The 14,585-nt window shown below is 41.9% G+C and overlaps 1 protein-coding gene across 1 annotated transcript; it reads right to left on the bottom strand.

The window, feature by feature from the left end:
* Nucleotides 1-696: 696 nt before the first annotated feature.
* On the bottom strand, nt 697-12,606 carry LOC126997369 (protein fem-1 homolog A-like). The gene is made up of 2 exons (XM_050858431.1): nt 10,727-12,606; nt 697-2,282 (listed from the first exon to the last, which is right to left on the bottom strand). The coding sequence occupies exons 1-2, from the start codon at nt 12,428-12,430 to the stop codon at nt 2,064-2,066; spliced, it is 1,923 nt and encodes a 640-aa protein (XP_050714388.1). The 5' UTR covers nt 12,431-12,606; the 3' UTR covers nt 697-2,063.
* Between the last annotated feature and the right edge of the window lie 1,979 nt (nt 12,607-14,585).

The following is a 14,585-nucleotide window of genomic DNA, read 5'->3' as shown; positions in this document are numbered from 1 at the left end:
ACTACTTTACTAGCAAATCTACATGTATCTAATGTCAGTTGATAATTCATGTCCTCTTTTCAATGTGAACTATAGTTTTTTGCAGATGCAGACATGTTTTAACATAGTTTAATGGCTAATTACCAGGATATTACAAGATCTTTGAAGAAGAGTTCTTTAGTAGACTTTTTTCAAGCTGGAGGAGTGTTGAAGAAACCCAGTTATTTGTCAGACAGCCCTCACATCTCAAACTAAAGTTACAGAAGACCTACAACTTGAATCACCTTGTCATTCAGTGCTCTACCAGTGAGATATTGGATTGCTTTCCTAATACTAGTTTTAATGTAAGTGAATTTTCAACAAATTGGGTAAAGGAGGAAGAAGAAAACATGGGTGTGTTTGTGTCAGGAATAAACTCGTCTCAAACACACCCGTGTTTCCTTCCTCCTTCACCCAACTACTCTTAATGTTTTTATGAGTATTGCAATCTTGTTCTGTCTGATAGTAACCATATTCTTTGGAAATTATCAGAGAAGCAAACTTTTTTTCTGCTTGTATAACATACAACTCCATTCACTGCACGTCACCAGATCTATTACTGAAGGATTTGTGGTAACAAAAAATACCATATATATAATAATACAGAATGCTTACTATGTTGCCCACCTTGATACTTATTTCTTGGATACTCTTATGGAACAGAATATGCTGTGGACATCATTTTTCAATACCTTTATTGGAGTGTGTGCTAAAATATAATAAGAGGCTTTAATTAACATATGTAACAATTATCTTTCTTTTGTACCTTTCAATCAAATTGATTTAGAATCAAAAGTCAATACCTCATCAAATATATCTTTAACATATGAAAGACCAAAGAAAGTCAAAGGAACATAAAGGGCATTTCATTGTCCAATATATCAATGTGTTGACTTGCCATCACTCTGGATTTAATTTTCAGGCCCAATACTGTGCACTGTAAACTTGTTAAAGGAAGAGTGTACACAAGTCAATGACATTCAAAAGTAGAATAATGATGTTTAGTCTCAAGGATTTCTTATACAATAAAATGTAGTGAACATTAGTTATTTGGCTGAGTTGCAAGTTACATAATACCACAACCCAAATACTCTTAGGATGCATGGCATGTACAATACCTTACTACAGGCCATAGCAAGGTAAAGGTGCAACAGGAATATGAAGTCTCTACCTGAATGACACTCAAATGCATCACACTACTGCACTTCATGGAAGCTGCTCAAGGGTCAGATGGTGAAGAAACACACTGAAGTGTATCAGTGTCTACTTGCAAAATATCAAAATATATATCACATGTAATAGTATTTTGTACAATTTTTTTTATGTGAACAAATAAAAAAGAGCTACCATATCCATTGGCTAGCTCAAGCCCTCAAAATATACTTATGAGTACCCTTCATATTTTTTTCCCAGTATGGATGATTATTGTGTTGATACTGCTAATTATAATGAAGCCAAACATCATGGTTGATACTATGTAAGTTATACATATATCTTCATCATGGTTATTTTGACTTTGGTGTTAGACTTTTCACTAAGTTAAATCAGGATTCTTGTCCATACATGGTTTAGTATAATAGTATGCAAAAAAAATCAAATCTACTGCACATGTGACTTAGTAAAACATAATCAATAACACACTTTGAGCCAAACATAAATAAAGAGCCTGTGATGAAATATAGTGTGGGGAAGGTCCACACTATTTTATTCATCCCTGTCACTCACCCACCCAACTGCTACTTGTCCAAAAGCAGAGCAATGCATGTCAATAGTATTATCACATCTGTGAATTAGTGTCCATAACAATCTAGTTCCGCAGAAGTACAGACATTGTTTGGTACCTGTCAGTTGGTACTAAACAGTGCATTTCGTCTCAAAATTCAGGACGGAACTCTGTAGAGCTTCAGCACGTGACTAGCAAGTTGCATATATAACAAACACCATACCTTGGAACACTGTCACCTCCCTACCCATTCGGTGGCGGTAAAAGAATGCGAAGGGCTCAACCAATGATATATTTGACTGGAAATGAAGGTTGTTGTTCATTAGTGCATCTTGACGAAGGCCTCGAGGTGTTTTGGAACCTCGCCAGCGTAGGGGATGCGGTGCCTTTGGATGACCCTCGCTGCCAGACACTTGAGTGAAGTGTAGTTGAGAATACTAATATGACACTTGGGGTTGAGGCGCAGATTCATGCTGGGTCGTTCACCGGAAGCAGTCACTTGGTCCACGTGGCCGCCAGCTTTGAGCAACACCTCCACGATCTGAGAAGAAACAAAAGAAAATGAATATTGGAAGTAAATTGATGCGGAGAAGGCAACAACAACAGATCTATACGGGCGACTAGTTTAGCAAAACAACACAGGGACGGCAAAGGCAAAGTAAATTTCCTAACAATTATTTGAAATTACAGGGAACCTAACTCGATTTCTGTATAAAAATCCCACATTATCTGCGGCCAAAACGACGTCTACACCCTACAAAATTTATTATGAAACATCTCGGATCTTAGTCTGTTGCCAAAGAGTGGAAACTACCACAACTGTGCCAGGCAACACGCACGGACCGTCATGTAGGTGAGCGTGGATACCTGTACAAGCCATTCATTAATCAGCACTACGGTCTGGAAGGAGGCCACAAATAACTTTCACTTCTGACGTCACCGCCTTACCAGCACGCGATTGGCGGGGTGACGTCACACACGCGTCACCGGGCAATCATTAAAGTAAAGGTATACCTGGCGCGCTCTTTGTCTGAGTCCAATAGGTGTGCGCCTGTGGCCTTGAGATACCGCAACTTCTGCGCCTCATAATAATGCAAGTGAGAGGTGTGTGTGTGTGTGTGTGTGTGTGTGTGTGTGTGTGTGTGTAAGAGAGCGAGTGTATAGGTATAGGTAAGTCTCTCTCTCTCTCTCACACACACACACACACACACACACACAGGAAATAAGAGAATTCCCAAGAGAAACACCGTCCATCCTGGTCACGTTACAATGTTCAGACTCAGTAAAGCGCGGCTACAGTAAGGAGAAGGCCTATCACTAAGACGTCAGTATGGTTCCCGGGAATCAAATAAACTTGTGCTGGCAACTCGTCCCCGTGGCCTGCGCAAGACTTCATGGCCTTCTCACCACCACAAACACCACCACCACCATGCCCAACAACAAAATAAACACTACAAAATACGCAGATAGCACACATAATATTTAACTCCAAAGAGGTCAGATAACCGGTATATCCGCTGAGTTGTATTTTTTTTTCATCTTGCTTCGCTTAGTCAGCATGTTAGCCAATCATTACAGAATGTTGTGGCGGCACGCTTCTCATGGCTGGCGGTGCCATGCAAGAGCTCACTACTGTCACAAGTTTTCGTTCAGGGCCACGTACGTCTAACTGAAAGGAGCCTCACGAAACGAGCAATAACAAGAGGTTAATCTAACATTTAAAAATACCAATTAATTTACAATGATTTCCTTATTAAGTCCGAATTTGACCTCATCGGGCATCTCGTCTTTTTTTCTTTTCGGGGCAGCGTCAAGCGTGCTTTTTTTTTTTTTTGTCCTTGAGCTGCCTCCCTTGCTTTAAGACAATATATATATATATATATATATATATATATATATATATATATATATATATATATATATATATATATATATATATATATATATATATATATATGTGTGTGTGTGTGTGTGTGTGTGTGTGTGTGTGTGTGTGAAGGTAAACAAATTTACTGGAAAGAAGTTTTCTATAGGATCGGCGCCTCCATGACACCAAAACCTTAAACAGAGATCGGAAATGTTCAACCCAGCCGAGCCAACGCGTGGTTAACATAACATAGCGAGGAAATTAGTACTACCACGGTCTGTGGACTTCATCTAAAGGGTTTTCAATTCTCCAACTCCGCATGGTGAGGTAGACTTCACCAACCACAACAGTAGTACGTATTACCGAATTTTCAGGCTACGACAATGCACACCGAAACGTATCTCCTCCCTGGTCTTCCTTTAATGCCATACATTTCTAACTATTTCATGCTTTCACACACACACAAAAAAAAAGGGCATCACGTGTTTCGTGGACCAGCAAGGACAAGGTGTGAATACAAATTCAATGCTTGACTTTCAAGGTAACACCATGTAGCTATATTTTAAATGTGAGTATCTTTCTTGTCACCCGTTAAGCAAGACATAATTCCAAGGCGGCAGAAAGCGCTGAGTAATTCAGGTTGGGGTCACGACTCGGAGGAAGGCGGCCCCTGGGCTCAACTAGACCGGTAGTGAAGAAACAGTCAACGGGGCTCAGACGAGTGAACAAAGAGTACGCACACAAAGGCAGAACGATATTACTTCATCGATATTAAAAGAAATTCCGTAAGAACTTCCGAAACACAATAGAACATTTACGCAAGCTTGGTACGTCGGAAACTTAAGAAATCACATGTAATAAGCAATTAAAACTTTTTCCCGAAACCACAAGAAAGACCAAACGAGCATCCTTACACAAATACAATTTTCCTAAAACAAACACAAGCTACCACTCCCACAGACATCATATCCTAGTCTGTCTCTTTCCCGAAACATTAGTAAGCAACATCCTTATCTGAGAAGGCTACCATGACGACACAGTGTGATGAAAACTTTAGAGAATTTCGTGCCAGACCTTCGCCGCTGGGTTGCTACGTGCCTGGTGTACACGCTGTTTCCGGATACACGCCCACACCCACACAAACAATGGAAATAATGGAATCTTATTTATTGTCTTTGCACTTATTGTAAATCCATGTTTCAATGCTAATAATTATAGGGGAAGGTATATATACTACAGAGAAGGGGTGTGGGAGAATCCCGTGAACCAAGGTCACATTCACCTGTTCTACGCCTTTCAATAACTAGTTTTTCTTTGTATAGACGCACAACAGAGGCAAAAAAGACCGTCGGCAATTATCGGCCATTTCCTTCCTATCTCATCAGAAAAAGTGTCACAGGAATTCCAGGGTTAGTTCAGAATCACATCACTGAATTGTTTATAATGATTATATTTAGGGGGAACGTCTTTTAATCTAGTTACCAACTTCCCTGTGGCCAAGATCACGAGGTTGGGAATGTGGGTGATGTTTAAACACTTATCTGTTAAGGGGGATTCGTCTTCCTCCCAGGCGCACATTACGCAAGTTTGTTATTACTACTGTTGATCTTGTTGGTAAGCACCACGATCACCATTATAAATTCACGCGCCTCCGTGGTCTACTGATTAGCAAACCTAGCTACGAATCCGTGGGACCGGGTTCGAATCCAGGCCCGGGCAGTCGGCGTGCTGCTCTCCCAACTGTTCATCCTCCCCTTTGGGCTGGTCGATAAATGCATACCTGAGGACACCTGGGGAAGGTAAACTGTGGTAACCCGGACGTCACACTGACTCTGTGTGGTGTCATGAGACATCCCATCCTGATCACATACATGAATTTCGACACGGTAATGTGTCTTTTGTCGACTGCTTGTCGGGACCTGTCCCACCCAAGTTTATTTATGCTATTACAAAAGCAAATGATGACGCATGAATGAATATAACTAGGAAATCAACAATTGATGTTCACTCTTCTTCTTCTTGTGACCTAATAAGTTTTGCATCGCTTTTTAGGTCCTCCTTGGTACTTTTTTACATTTAGATGCTTCACTTAGTTACTCTATGACAGTAAATTTTGGGTCCCGCGATGCTAAGTTTAGGATGGGATGTCTCACGATACCGGATGGCAGATGACACCACGCCGGGGTATCTCCCACCACAGGCTCAAGGGCCAATGCGACGGAGATGGATACAGCAGCCACGCGCAGCTATAGCGAATGCCCCCAACTTTACCTTACTACATAACCTACATAAATTTTTTATGCTGCTGCTGCTGCTACTACTACTACTACTACTACTACTGGTGCTTCCACGGAGTATTTCGATATCACTGAGGTATTGATCACCGCAATAGTTTTCATCTTCCACGAATGTGTTCTGGAGCAAACCAGCTCCACACACACACACACCGCTCCAAAAGCTCAGTGATTAAGGCTCTACCCTGTCAGGCTGAGGTTCGAGCCCCGCTCAGGTGAGGATTTTTCCACTGACAAGGAGTGGTTACTGTCCTCCCCTTGAGTAAGGGTGGTATAATGTGCGGCATGTGAAGGTCCCGACAGTACACAGAGATCGACTATAACGAGCTTGCTCGAATCAGGAGAGAGAGAGAGAGAGAGAGAGAGAGAGAGAGAGAGAGAGTGTGTGTGTGTGTGTTCTGGAGCAAACCAGCTCCACACACACACACACACACCGCTCCAAAAGCTCAGTGATTAAGGCTCTGCCCTGTCAGGCTCCGGCCTGGCAGGCTGAGGTTCGAGCCCCGCTCAGGTGAGAATTTTTCCACTGACAAGGAGTGGTTACTGTCCTCCTCTTGAGTAAGGGTGGTATAATGTGCGGCATGTGAAGGTCCCGACAGAGAGAGAGAGAGAGAGAGAGAGAGAGAGAGAGAGAGAGAGAGAGAGAGAGAGAGAGAGAGAGAGAGAGAGAGAGAGAGAGAGAGAGAGAGAGAGAGAGAGAGAGAGAGAGAGAGAGAGAGAGAGAGAGAGAGAGACTCATTCCATTCTCGTACAGCATTGGTGAAAAAGACTATGGTGCAGTCTGAACTTATTAGTTTACACTAAGTTAAGCACAATTATTTCTTGTTTGTGACATGTCATTGATTAAATGCAATTTGGATTCATCCACATTCCTAAAACCGTGAAGTATTTGTAAACATTTGATCAAATCATGGGTTACATATATTTTTCAACTAATGTGTTCTAGAGTTAATTAAGTGATGATAGGTTATTATCATTTTAGCAGTGATGTTGCTATGCATCATCAAAGTGGGTTTTTGTTAATTTAATAATAGTTCTTAACAAATTAAGCATCAATTGGTTGTTACTGCAGCAGAGATAGTCACTATTTTAGTAGTGAAAGGTTACTATCAATATAGGTGATTGGTTACCATTTCAGCAGTGAAAGGTTACAAATCACCAAGTTAAGTTTGTTAGTTTAAGAAGTGAAGAGAAGAAGAGAGATTCAAGCCTAAATAAAAGTAGATCTGTTGCGAGTACCGGAGTTCTCACAGGGAAAACTTAAGACTAGTCTAAATTTCCCTACTGGAACTTTGGACTTGGGGAAAATAAGAGCTGTGACACTGGATGCCCTTTTAGGAGAAAGTTCCCATGAGGGGACGGTGTTGGAAATACAGATAGACCAATGATAGATTATAAAGGACAGCCTATAGGGAATAAAAGATTGTATCTCCTAAAGAACACTTCAACATAATAATTACTTCTTATTTAACAAATTAACAAAATGCCCGACTGTAAGGTATTCTAACCCATACAATGTCAAACTCAAGTGAAGAGTCATGTCAGATTGAATTTTTATTTTTTCATATTTTTTTTATTCACTTACTACTAATGGTGAGCATACGTCAGGAGGAGTGTAACTTCACTCACCCTAACTGCACCCCAGACTGTCAACCCAAGCAAGCCTCCATGCAGCTGCCATTCCAACTCTTAAGTTCCTTCAAGTTCTTCAGTTGACTTTCCCCAGCCATGAATTATGTGGGCATCCTCATGGTCTTTTCCACTCATGGTTGTCTTGTACAGAAACAACCCTATAAGCAGGATCAACATCTGGGAAGAGTGTTCCATGCCTACCGTATATAGCCAGAGTTAGTATTCACCGACTAAGCTGCTAACAGCCCTTGATTCAGTTTTCATGAGTAGTTGCTGGTTTGACACAAAGTCATTCCAGTGATACCACATGATCCTGCAATGGCACTTGGTACCACAGGTGTCAACATGCCTCTCCAAGTCTCTATTCAGTGTCTGTGTCTTTCAGCTATACAGCAAGTTAGGGAGCACAAGTGACTTAAAGATTTGAAACTTTGCCTGCCTGCGTAAATATCGACAACTACATACATTCGTGCTGAGCAGGTCTGTTACACACAAAAATGAGAGCATATGCTCCGGACATTCTCTAAACAAACCCAGGAGCAAAAGTCTAACCACCATGGTGACTGAATATATAAAGTACACTCAGCATGTTGTTTGAAAGCATATTATATTTGTTCAGTTGTGGGAACAAACTATACAGGATTGACAATAGGTTACTGACATATTAAGTTAAAAGAAAGTGGCTTCATATATATAATAGTTTATTTTATGACAGCTGCAATCCTGATTGTTGTTATCATTATCATTATTATTATTTCTATTGTTATTATTATGATTATTATCATTGTTATTATTATACTGTATTTGATTATCTTGTCTGTGGATATGTTATTTAACTCATATGGATGAGGAAAATTTTAATGTTTCATAATTTCCATTCAAAATTTACACTGTGGCTCCAGCAGCACTGCTTTTCTGCCAAGTTTAAAGAAACTGGCTCATCTCGAATTATGGGTTGCCGACCTCTGGGCTAGGCCATTCTGTCACGCAACTTTCTAGTAAGACCCACCACTGTTATGCACTACACTACCAAGGTATGTGAAACTTTTGGTGACCTCAGTGTCCTCACCACATGCATGAACAAACTGAACTGTGTCATCCGGCAAGCCTCAAAACAGAAGGATATTGGTTTTGGCCCAGGAAACCCCAGTCCCAATGGCTTTGCCTTCTCATGCACCATTTCGAGAGCCAAAACCAGGACCTCCAGCGATAATTTATTTGCCAAAATAAATCTCTGAAAAATACAGATACAGATACAGAAAAATAAAGATATCAACATTGTAAATGTTGATATCATGTCATGACTAGAAGTGTGGATTTCTTGTGGCTCATATCTGCATATTTCCCATGTCTCAGAACTCATGATATTACACTAGGGATTCAGAAATTTATCTTTATAATTTTGTATGCTTTTTGAGTCAAAGGCTCTTTGTCTCATCAACTCCCCTTCTCTCACTGACAGTCACCTACCTCTTAAATTCCAATGCAAGATGCCTCTCTATCTATCTTCTATCAATATTTTTATGCTGACTACCAACTCTTCTTAACTTGTTAACTGCATGCCTCCACCCCTCCTGTGGCTCTGCTGCACTCAGCTTTCTACTCTAGCTCATTTCTATAATGTCTAAGGGTCACTTTCAGTCACTTTGTTTGTTTTGATCTTTACCAATGGCGGCGATCGACGCTATAGTTTTCCGCATGAAACTGGCCTATGGGGTAGCGGTGGCTGCAGAGGAAGTGAGAGGTGTTGAGTGTGTGTGGCAAGGTGCGGGGCTAGGCTAACCCCTCAGCCGCCACTACCTCATCGGCCAGTTTTACGTGGAAATACTATAGCGGCTATCGCCACCATTGGTAACAATCAAAACAAACAAAATGACTGTGAAAGCGGCCCTTAATCCCTATGCAAGAGTTCATCTCCTTCCTTAGTAAACCCAGGAACAGCCTTCCTTTGTCAGTATTTCCTATGACTTGATTTCTTTCAAAGGGGAGTATTAAGACACCTCTCCATCCAAAATTGACCTCTCTTTTGGCCACTCATCACTATTTTCTTTTACAGGAGCAGTGCAAAATGGGCTTTTTTGTTTTATCCATTTTTGCCCTACAGCGGCTTCTTTTACTAAAAAAAAAAAAAAAAAAAAAAAAAAAAAAAAAATTCCATGCACACTTTCTTCATGTTTAGCATATAGTTAATAAAGATTTCTTTACATAATAAATACATATGCACAAACATGTATACATAAAAAAAGTTTGTCTTCCCATTCGGCAACACCTAACACCCGAAGGCACAGTTTTCTCTGGCAGTGTAGCTGAAATGAAATCTCTGGTCTCTGATTATTAGTTATTATTTACAATCCTTTTGAAGTCTTGTATCCATTTTTGTATGTTTTACTGACTTCATGTTCAGGTGGTAAAACTGCATTAAACACCCACAAAATATGACTGAAATGATACAGAAGCATTTGACCTATAGGATTTTGCTCCGATACTATGAGAAGATGTCCACATGCACTGATCTTTGCATGGGTTGAAGTATGGTTCACAGCCAACAGCTATATAACTGTTTTTTTTAAATCAAAGAAAGCAGCTCTAAGGCAAAACAAAATTATGAATAAAAGCCTGCCAAACACTGCTCCTGGAAATAATTCTACATTCTGGGGTGTACTGCCAATAGATAAATATATAAATATATAATGACAGGACTATATACTAGTTTAACCCATGCTGGGCTGGCTAGAAATAGATCAAACTGCTTATTGTCTTTTCATCAATTTGTGGCAATTCAAAAAAAAAACATATAATTTATATTGTTTTTATATTATAATTTTTCCTGTTTTTCGATTAAAATCCTTTAAGGCTACGTTTAAATTTGCAGCAGCACGGTATGATATGAGGTTGGTTTTATTTTAGCTTAGGCGCTGGCTGGCGGCGGATGGCCCGCCACGTCCCACGGCCCGCCCTCTCAGGAATGAAATTGCCCACACCGTCACCACGGGTTAAAAGAGATAGGCAAGAAAGAGTTTACAAATAGGTTAGCTGAACTGGGAACCCTATCAGGTATATGTAAGTGGTATGATAAGTTATCCACTCAAACCAAACAAACTCCAAGAAGGCACTGAAAGGCCATTTATATCTGTAAAGGCTTAGGAATTAACATAAATACAGATATTGACAAAACACTGGGTAATTACTCACCTCCTCTTTGAAGAGCAGGTCCTGCGAGGCCATGAAGAGAGGTGAAGAGCCTTTATCGTTGGTAGCATTGACAGGAGCACCACACTCCAACAGGAAGCTGACCACTGCTACTGAGGGGAAGGGTGTCATGTGGTCATCCTCCAGCAGGGCATGATTGTTGAGCACATTAGTTTTCATGGCTGCAAGGTGTAGAAGGGAGTGGCCTCCTTGGCAGGTGCGGGGGTCGAGACGTACCACTCCCTTTACCAGTGTGACTGCCTCATCCCTTTGTTCTTCACTGTGGGGGATGTGTAGCAGCACAAACAACATGTGAGTTACCACCTTCAGCATATGATCAAAGTTACTTTGGTGTTTCTTGTGGACAGGCTGAACCCGCAACAATCCCATGCAACTTGGAAGCTGGTCTACCAATAATCGCAGGGTTCGGTAGGCATCTCCAAAGGCAACAGTGTCCTGCATGACTCCCGTACTGTGTTTGTCTATCATGTCTAGGTAGAGGCGCACCAAGGCTTGTGCAGTGAAGCAGGTTTCATTAAAGAGAAGGGTGTCGCGGCGGATGCGTAGCTCCAAGGCGTACAACCAGAGATCAATACAATTTTGGTACTGTAAGGAGTCGGCATAAGCTGCACCTCGGTACATGAGCCTAAAGATCATATCTTTGTGCGCTGTGCCCAAGATTCGCTCACAGATAAGCAAACTCTGCGTCCTTAAGCTGTTAAGGTCAGTAGCCACTGCCTCTAACTCCTCTAGGGTTCTAAATTCCACTGCATTCTGGTAGTTAGGACGGGCTGGCAGCACAACCTTGGACACACCAGCAGCCTCACGGATGGCCGCTGCTCGTCGCCAGTATTGGAGGGCCGCCTGGATGTCCCGGTGCTCATCAAGGAAAGTGGTGCCCAAAAGCTCATACCCATCTGCCACCCGACTGGGAGGATATGACACTTCCCCAATAAGGTACTCAAAAATCTGAAATGCACCTTTGATGCAGGCTGTTTGCAGGGCATCATCTCTGTACCTGCTGGTGAGGTGGGGGTCAGCTCCAGCCTCGAGCAACAGTCGAGTGGTCTCAAAGCGATGCTCCTGGATGGCATAGTGCAGGGCTGTCTTGTTCTGAATGTCCTGTGCATTAACATCTGCTCTGTGGTTCAGCAAGTATTCACACAGTTTCACACTCTGCACAGAATTGATAAGGCAAGTACCACCATTGTAATTTGGCTTAGATATATCAGCTCCATTCTCCACTAGGTAGGTCACAATGTCCAAATGTGTCATGAAGCAAGCACTACGGACAGGGGTGGAGCCCGTGTCCGACACACTGTTCACGTCTGCCCCATGCTGCACCAGGCACTTCACCACGGCGAGGCGGCCCGCGACGGAGGCACACCACAGTGGTGTCACGTTGTGGATTGATCGGTCATCGGGAACCTCATACAGACCTCTCTGCTCCACGTCCGCATTGCAGGTGCTGATAAGATACTCCACCACCTCAACATTGCCCCGCTTGCAGGCCACGAACAGCGGTGCACAGCCATCCCGGGTGCGGGTCACCACCTCACGCCTGTCCTCCCGTTGGAACCGTTCCAGCCTGGTCCGCAGCATGTAGGAGAGGCGAGCCCCAGGTGCAATATTCTTACACTCATTGTACAAGTCCGTGAAGATCTGCTCTTTCTGCGATGTGTGGTCCACCTTCCCAGTAATCCACATTCTACGCTTGAAAACTGAGAAAATGTTTTCCTTCTGGGAATCCAGGGCGATAATCTTACTGTAGACGTGATGGGTAGTGAAAACAATACATAGACTGAAGGCTACACAATCCCGGAGCAGGGCCTTCCGTCACTCCCCTCGCAGCAGCAGGCGACACACTGGCCAGCCGCCAGCGCCGCCACGCGGCCACGGACCACCGCTGCACGCCTAGCGGAAATATAGCAGGCACCTTCCCTCACTCGAGGTCACTGCATGTAGACTATAGACTATAGAGGGTACGTGGTTCCCAACCAGGGGACCATGGACCCCAAAGGGGTCCATTGAAGAATTTCAAGGGGTCCATAGATTCTAATTATTTTAAAATTTATTATACTGAAATTAGTTCATATTAGGAAACATGCGACTCGGAATAAAATTCATGCTATTGAACACAATCCTTAATTAAAACTGAAAGCTTAAATACTAGAATTGCTCTAAATTAGCTAACGGTGCCAGGGGTGTCAAACTCACGGCCGATGTGACAAATTTCGATTTTGGGAACCACGTATACTGCTCGTGAGTTTTGGCCGGACGACTTATTTCAATTAATTTTATGCAGAAGTTTTTAAGCACACCTATACATGCTCCATCTTTTTGCTCCACAAACATATCGATCGCCCTTCGAAACTGAGCACACCAGTGTCAGACATACACACCTTAATTCCCCTAACAGCCAGCTGAAAATCAGCGGCCAGTGAACTGGAAGATTAAATATTTTGAAGGCTATCTACAAGGAGGGTCCGATCGAATCTCACCATATTACGTACGCTTCTATGTTTCCCCATAATTTCGTCTATCCGTCAGTTAATGTCCCCCATGAAGGTAGTTTGGGATAATGTCTCATTCTTATAGCCATGCACTGTAGGACTCGGCAATCCACGTAGGCTATCAATGATATTTTTGGTGGTGTCAAGACGGGCTGCTAATGACCTAGAGATAGCAGCATCGTTAATGCACATACTTTGAATATATAGACAAGTCATAAATAAGTATGAATGCTTGGTTTTGAGTGATCCTGCTGGAAGGAATGGCTTCATCTGTAATTAAGGCTGCATATATTACGCTTCGAGAAATTGACTACGAATACCTACAATTCAATTCCTTCTTCCTTGCATAACCATATCCACAGGGTAGTAACCTGCCGACCTGATGCTTCTGAGACTAGTAAAAAAAAAAGGTGAAGTATCGATTTTGAGTATTATGACACCCACAACCTTGTGGCAGTGGACACATTTTTAACATATCAGGATCGATGATGAACCTGAAGTAATTTAAAACTTGTTGCATTATTTATCCCACTGGTTTCCAAAGAAAGTAAGTTAATTGAGGCTGGTTATGATAACACACACACACACACACACACACACACACACACAAATCAGCCACAAGATTTTCCATCCGACGACGTACCGGTCTGCAGTAAATTTGTACACTTAATAAACCTTCTTCGACCTGTTGCTGCAATTGAGGGCACGGCGCCAAGACACTACTCCACAGGACAACAGCCGAACGTACCTACTGCAAAAATCAGGAAAATGATCTGCGAGACACGACGATTTATCGCCGGCGTCGGTGTTTGGTGGGAACTCAACTAACTGCCTGAGAATTGCACAATATTCTCGTGTAATTTTAAATTAAATTAAATTAAATTAAATAAATTAAAACTGATCGAATGTTTTAAAATACTTAATGGTTTCACGAATGTAGACAGATCAACATTGTTTGTGATCGATGACACTTTGCGCACGAGGAACAATGGCATAAAACTCAGATGTAGACAAGTAAATTCAGACTGCACCAAATTTTTCTTCACCAACGTTGTAGTGCGAGAATGAAATAAGCTCCCACCATCAGTGGTCCAGTGTAACACGATTGACTCCTTCAAAAAAAAGCTCGACCGTCACTTCCTTCAACTTAATATCAACTAGAGTAGAAATGCAACGTTTTGGAGCCTTCTGATTAATGTAAAATCACTTAGGTTTAAGGACAGACCACCTAGTCTGAACCATGGGGTCTGTGTGGTTTGATTTTCTATGTAATTCTATGTAATTCAATTCAAAATAAAAATCATAAAAAAATCTTCACTGCACCTTGCAGGGTCTACCTGTGATTTACC

Source organism: Eriocheir sinensis, chromosome 12 (assembly GCF_024679095.1).
Source record: "Eriocheir sinensis breed Jianghai 21 chromosome 12, ASM2467909v1, whole genome shotgun sequence".
Classification (NCBI taxonomy): domain Eukaryota; kingdom Metazoa; phylum Arthropoda; class Malacostraca; order Decapoda; family Varunidae; genus Eriocheir; species Eriocheir sinensis.
Note: the sequence above shows the minus strand (reverse complement) of the source record. Positions and strands in the feature narration are given on the sequence as shown.

Coding starts and splice junctions, on each gene's coding strand:
- LOC126997369 (XM_050858431.1), bottom strand. CDS start 12,430: ATGTGGATTACTGGGAAGGTGGACCACACATCGCAGAAAGAGCAGATC. Junction 2,283..10,726: donor ACCTGCTCTTCAAAGAGGAG/GTGAGTAATTAC, acceptor GTTTCTTCTCAG/ATCGTGGAGGTGTTGCTCAA.